Raw genomic sequence first — 7,140 nt, 5'->3', positions numbered from 1 at the left:
CTCAATACTATTATATATGTATATGTTTTTATTACCACAAAAAAATTAACTATAATTACTCGATTAATCGACAGAATAATCGACAGATTGCTTGAGTACCCAAATAATTGTTAGCAGCAGCCCTAATAATACACTCCAGCTCCACAACAAGACATCAATGGTTATCATATGAAGGAATATTTCCAACATTTCTCACTGAGCTTGTTCCAATGCATTCTGGGATTGCCTTCCCCCCCATGGAAGATACATGCGATGCTACCTTACAGTTTGGCCTAAATAAGGAGTCTGGTCAGGCAGCAGAATTCATGACGACTGAAACTAGTGTGGATGTGGTGGTCAGCACTCACTCGCTCCATCTCTTCATGATTCCTGAGCTCTTCTTGGCTCTCAGCGTGTTGGAGGCCGATTCAGAGAGTGGCTCGATCTCACACGACTGACTGTAGCTGCAGGAAACCCAGAACAGCATTCAGGAGTGTGTGAGTGTGTGTGTGTGTGTGTGTGAGAGTGAGTGTGTGTGTGTTTAATTCTGCACATCTAAACCCATGCTGATGTCTCACCTCTCGGCCTCCGAGAGCTTCTCCACGCCGGAGAGCCACGCACTGAACCCCGCCACACGCCGGAAATTATAATTGTTACACGCCAGCTGTAACAACTTAATCTGAGCGATGACCTCAAACTCCTACAGGGGGAGACAGAGATCATTAAAGAGATAGTTCACCCAAAAATGAAAATTCTGTCATTAATTTACTCACCATCATGTCGTTCCAAACCTGTAAGATCTTCGTTCATCTTCAGAACACAAATTAAGATATTTTTGATGAATTACAAGAGCTCTCTGATCCTCTCATAGACAGCAAGCATCCTAACACCATCAAGGCTCAGAAATGTAGTAAAGACATCGTTAAAATAATCCATGTGACATCAGTGGTTCAATTGTAATTTTACGAAGCTACGAGAATACTTTTTATGTGCAAAGAAAACAAAAATAAATGTTTTTTTCAACAATTCGTCTCCTCCGCATCACCCTGTAGCGCCATTCTGGAGAGTATCACATACATAAACAACATATGCAACGTATGTATGCGGATACGCTGTTTACGTTCAGATCGAAGCGCAAACAATGTAAACAGCGTATCCACGTACATACGTTGCATATGTTGTTTATGTATGTGATACTCTCCAATATGGCGCTATAGAGTGACGCGGAGGAGACGAATGATTGGATAGTAGTAAAAAGTTATTTTGGTTTTCTTTGTGCACAAAAAGTATTTGCGTAGCTTCGTAAAATTACGGTTGAACCACTGATGTCACATGGATTATTTTAATGATGTCTTTACTACGTTTCTGAGCCTTGATGGTGTTTGGATGCTTGCTGTCTATGAGAGGATCAGAGAGCTCTTGTAATTCATCAAAAATATCTTCATTTGTGTTCTGAAGATGAACGAAGATCTTACAGGTTTGGAACGACATGAGGGTGTGTAATTAATGACAGAATTTTCATTTTGGGGTGAACTATCTCTTTAACACGAGATCAGCGCTTCTGAATCATCGTCAGGATCTGTTCCTTCTGTTCAGACGTACCTTCCTTCTCTTCTCGAAGTTGATCAGGCCTCCCTGAGATGCAGAGAAAGAACCAGTTATTACCCATATCTGCAGCTGAAACACATTCAGTAGTAACTGCTAGTGTCTTATTAGCTGAACTGAACTGATGGTTTCTTTAGACGGAGGTCTGTCACACACCAGTCAAAGAATCAGAGAATAAACGACTCTGATTTTTGTCTTCAATTACCGACAGCTCTGCTGGAAGAACAACAGGAGCACCGCTCGGATATAGACAAAACCACGGTGCTCAGCACGCACCTCGAATTTAAAGAGGTCATGACATGAGAAACCTAATTTCCTAATTATTTTCGTTTGGATCTGAGGGGCAGGGTGACGTCACCCGGGCACAAACATTTGCATAAACACGCCTCCAGAGCAAGACATGGACGAATAGTTATCTTCTCAGCATAGGCCCCGCCCACTGGCGTTCAGTCGCTTAACGGCGGACTTGATTACGCTAAATGTGAGTGTCTTGTTGTGTCAAAAGCAAACAGAAATGACAATCACTGCCACTATCTTGTCAGCACTGGATACAGTATACAGTCCAGCGCTCGAGTCTGTTGTCAGGACTGATGCAGTGAAAGAACGTTTGCTTTGACACACTTGGTTTAAACAGCTCTGTCGCATCTTTGTACAGATATCAGAAGGATCCCAGCGTAAGGAACAAGAGGATAGTTTATTTTTAATGTCGTCCCGGATCGTGTCTGAGGATTGATCGGAGTATTTTGTTTTGTAAACGAGGCACAGTGTCATGGAGAGTCACAAAGAAACATTTGTTAAAAGATGAAGCGGTACTAGATCTGACTGCAGCTGCATCACAAACCATAAGTACATGATTTCATAATGCTTTGTCTGGAAATGACCGTTTTATTTTGATCATGCTGTCAAAACACTCGCATGCAATAGTGTGGGGCGTTAATACTGTTTCCTATGCAGTGACGTTAGCCAATCATAACAGCGGCTGATTACTGACAAGCCTTAAAAGACACGCCCCTTAAAAACTGCTTGTTTTAGAAAGAGGGTCAGAATGAGGGTTGAAAATAATAATTTTTCCACATATTTATTTGTTTTTTGTTTTTTTTCGTGCAAAAACCTTTATTAAAAGGGTCACTGGATGCCCATTTTCCACAAGTTGATATGATTCTTTAGGGTCTTACATTTACATTTACATGACATTAATGAGTCTTAATGAGTCTATAACATACTTTAGTTAAAATTTCTCAATGGTAGTGCAAAACAACACACTCTTTACCTTGTCAAAAACAACTCTGTTCACAGCGAGCAGTTTCGGTGCATGTCCCTTTAAATGCTAATGAGCTCTGCTGACCCCGCCCCTCTCTTCTGTGGGGTGACAGCTATTCTCTGAGAGACTCTTAACTTTAGCCGCAGAACTTGCTAATTAGCACATTATTAGGAAAGGCGATTTACAAAGATTCATAAAAATACCTTATACTCGCTTCTTCTGTAGGTGAAGCTGGATCATGAATGATTCGCGTGAACATATGCGCATTTAGGTAGATTGGGGAGCACATTTCCTTTAAAAACCAAATTAATCCACTGCGTCTTCAGCGGCTCAGATGTCGTGAGTAAATGACGACTGCTATGTTCATTATTACATCCAACAACATTATTACATCTATACCTGCTCCGGCATCGAAACAGTAGTCGTGGGAGGGGCCTGTGCAAACCTACGCCAAGAATGTCAGAACAGCTTGATCTGAGACACTGCTTATGATTTATTGGGATTTTAAAAAACCACTGGGTGGATTTTTATCATTATAGAGTGGTTGTGTACACACACTGCCAACACACATTTCAGTTCAAACAACATGTAAAAGTGAAATTTGCATCCAAAGACCCCTTTAACATTATAAGTATCTACACTGGATACAGTATACAGATGTGCGTTCACTTTCTGACACAGTCCAGCGCTCGAGTCTGTCATCAGGACAAACGCAGTGAAAGAACGTTCGCTTTGACGCGTTTGGATAAAAAAGCTAATTCGTGTCTTTGTACAGATATCAGAAGGATCCCAGCGTAAGGAACAAGAGGATAGTTTATTTTTAATGTCGTCCCGGATCGTGTCTGAGGATTGATCGGAGTATTTTGTTTTGTAAACGAGGCACAGTGTCATGGAGAGTCACAAAGAAACATTTGTTAAAAGATGAAGCGGTACTAGATCTGACTGCAGCTGCATCACAAACCATAAGTACATGATTTCATAATGCTTTGTCTGGAAATGACCGTTTTATTTTGATCATGCTGTCAAAACACTCGCATGCAATAGTGTGGGGCGTTAATACTGTTTCCTATGCAGTGACGTTAGCCAATCATAACAGCGGCTGATTACTGACAAGCCTTAAAAGACACGCCCCTTAAAAACTGCTTGTTTTAGAAAGAGGGTCAGAATGAGGGTTGAAAATAATAATTTTTCCACATATTTATTTGTTTTTTGTTTTTTTTCGTGCAAAAACCTTTATTAAAAGGGTCACTGGATGCCCATTTTCCACAAGTTGATATGATTCTTTAGGGTCTTACATTTACATTTACATGACATTAATGAGTCTTAATGAGTCTATAACATACTTTAGTTAAAATTTCTCAATGGTAGTGCAAAACAACACACTCTTTACCTTGTCAAAAACAACTCTGTTCACAGCGAGCAGTTTCGGTGCATGTCCCTTTAAATGCTAATGAGCTCTGCTGACCCCGCCCCTCTCTTCTGTGGGGTGACAGCTATTCTCTGAGAGACTCTTAACTTTAGCCGCAGAACTTGCTAATTAGCACATTATTAGGAAAGGCGATTTACAAAGATTCATAAAAATACCTTATACTCGCTTCTTCTGTAGGTGAAGCTGGATCATGAATGATTCGCGTGAACATATGCGCATTTAGGTAGATTGGGGAGCACATTTCCTTTAAAAACCAAATTAATCCACTGCGTCTTCAGCGGCTCAGATGTCGTGAGTAAATGACGACTGCTATGTTCATTATTACATCCAACAACATTATTACATCTATACCTGCTCCGGCATCGAAACAGTAGTCGTGGGAGGGGCCTGTGCAAACCTACGCCAAGAATGTCAGAACAGCTTGATCTGAGACACTGCTTATGATTTATTGGGATTTTAAAAAACCACTGGGTGGATTTTTATCATTATAGAGTGGTTGTGTACACACACTGCCAACACACATTTCAGTTCAAACAACATGTAAAAGTGAAATTTGCATCCAAAGACCCCTTTAACATTATAAGTAAACCTCAAGGAACATATTAAAATAATAAAAAAATCCATGTCATGACCCCTTTAAGGTCAACAGTTCAGCATGATTTCAGTACAGCGGGAAGAAAAATGATTTATTTTATAAACAGTGGATAGAAAGGAGGAAAGTGTCCCATGTGCTTGATGTGATGAGTGTGTCTGTTAAGAGAGACTCACGTCCAGATAGTCTTTCATGGCCGTGTCCATCATGACCAGATCCGTCAGGAAAGTTCCCAGGTAAGGAATCGTCCCCTGCATCACAGTCTGAAACAAAAACCATCATTTTGAGAGTTCAGCAGAATGAAACACCACATCAGACGACAGACAGGACAACTATTTATATACACTACATGGCCAAAAGTACTGGCACCCCCTTCTAATGAACAGGTTTGACTACTTTAGTCATTTCCATGAGTACAAATCTTAATGTTTAAGCATATAATGATATTCGAGGGAATTGCGTGCTTCTAATTTTATACCAACAGTTTGGACAGAACCCTTTTCTATTCTAACATGACAATGCCTCTGTGTATAAGGCAAGGTTCAAAAAGAAATGATTGATTGAGTCAGTGTGGAAGAACTTGACTGGTCTGCAGAAACCTCTGCTGTGACTTTAAATGCTGGAGTGTTTATAGTTCCTGTAGTAATGATACGGTGTCAGCATGAAGCTCAATGAATCTGTACTGCATGATCTGAGAACAGCTGCCGGTGTGGATCATCGTCCATCACGGACTCTGAATATCTCACCAGATCTCTCTGTGGCTGCTGTCGTTTCTGCGCTCGCTTAGGGTTGATCTCCAGAGTGGCAAATTTGGACGTTCCCTCCTGCCAAAGAAATATAAGCAGTAAATATCACACACACTCTCTCACACACTCACTAACTGCTTTAGTCAAGTCAAGTCAAGTCAAGTCTATTTGTACAGCGCTTTTCACGATAAAAATCATTGCAAAGCAACTTTACAGCAAATTAAGTTTCTACAATATTTAGTGGTAGTTTATCAGTGGTGAATGTCAGTTAATGTACATATGGCAGAAATGTACGGAAAAATCAATTTAAGACGTAATAAAACAGACGATGAACACTATTAACAGCAATTATTATATGATGCAATCAAACTTATAGCAAAATGTGGTAGTTCTGTATGTTGTTTCAGGGTTGGCATCATCTGAGGTCCTCTGAGGGGTTGGCATCCTTTAGTAAGGATTATTAATGACCTCCTACTTTCTGGTGACTCGGGCAATCTTTCCTTACTCTTATTACTCGATCTCAGCTCAGCTTTTAATACTATCTGTCCTAATTTATTACTCATGCGCCTTACTCAATGGCATCTCCGGAGCTGCGTTATCCTGGTTTTCCTCCTATTTGACAGATAGACAATACTACATCACCATGCATAACTATAAATCTCCCACTGTTTTACTCAAACAGGGTGTTCCTCAGGGCTCAGTTCTCAGGCCATTATTATTTATTATTAACAAAAAGTATTCTCGTAGCTTCCTAAAATTACGGTTGAACCCCTGATGTCACATGGATTATTTTAACGATGTCCTTGCTACGTTTCTGAGCCTTGATCGTGTTAGGATGCTTGCTGTCTATGAGAGGATCAGAGAGAGCTCTCGGAATTCATAAAAAAATACCTTAATTTGTGTTCCGAAGATGAACGAAGGTCTTACAGGTTTGGAACGACATGAGGGTGTGTAATTAATGACAGAAGTTTCAATTTTGGGTGAACTAACCCTTTAAACCTAGATGCTTATATTAGTAAACTCTCTAAATTATCTAAATAAATATTGCCAAACTCCAATCCTTCGTCAGCCCAAAAGACGCTGAATCATTAGTACATGCATTCATCACATCCCGCCTCGTGTACCAAGATTTCGCCTATCATTTATGGGAGGCCGATCTTTCTCTTTCTCTGTCTCTTAGGACAGTAACCACACTGCATGAATTTAAGTCTAAACTCATCTGTTCTCATCTCTCATCTGTTCAACCAATACTACCGGTCATAATGCGTTTCTTCTTAAACTGTTATGGTTCTCTGTTTGAATTTGATTGTTTGCACTACTATTGTGATATGCAACTGCAATCGCACGTCTTGGACTTGGGCAAATGTCTATTGTCCACATAAGTGATTATGCACGGAATGATTTGTTTATTTGCTATTGTCATTGTGAAGCGTCCTTGAGCTTGGGAAAGGAGCTATATAAATCAAACATTATTATTATTAGTATTATACATACACACACACACACACACACACACACACACACACAC

At 40.1% G+C, this 7,140-nt stretch overlaps 1 protein-coding gene across 1 annotated transcript in view; it reads right to left on the bottom strand.

Moving 5' to 3' along the window:
* The window catches only part of LOC107696901 (ral guanine nucleotide dissociation stimulator-like), a 21,768-nt gene that overhangs the window by 12,132 nt on the left and 2,496 nt on the right, over window positions 1-7,140 (bottom strand). The window contains exons 4-8 of the mRNA XM_016497472.1: window positions 5,613-5,690; window positions 5,043-5,129; window positions 1,582-1,614; window positions 558-679; window positions 348-443 (exon numbers count right to left, since the gene is read on the bottom strand). Coding sequence (XP_016352958.1) covers window positions 348-443; window positions 558-679; window positions 1,582-1,614; window positions 5,043-5,129; window positions 5,613-5,690 — 416 coding nt within the window. The remainder of the gene's footprint in view (window positions 1-347; window positions 444-557; window positions 680-1,581; window positions 1,615-5,042; window positions 5,130-5,612; window positions 5,691-7,140) is intronic.

This window comes from Sinocyclocheilus anshuiensis, unplaced genomic scaffold, assembly GCF_001515605.1.
Source record: "Sinocyclocheilus anshuiensis isolate Anshui unplaced genomic scaffold, SAMN03320099.WGS_v1.1 scaffold1376, whole genome shotgun sequence".
In the NCBI taxonomy this organism is placed as follows: Eukaryota; Metazoa; Chordata; class Actinopteri; order Cypriniformes; family Cyprinidae; genus Sinocyclocheilus; species Sinocyclocheilus anshuiensis.
The sequence above is the reverse complement of the archived record's forward strand: the minus strand, read 5'-3'. Positions and strand labels throughout refer to the sequence as shown.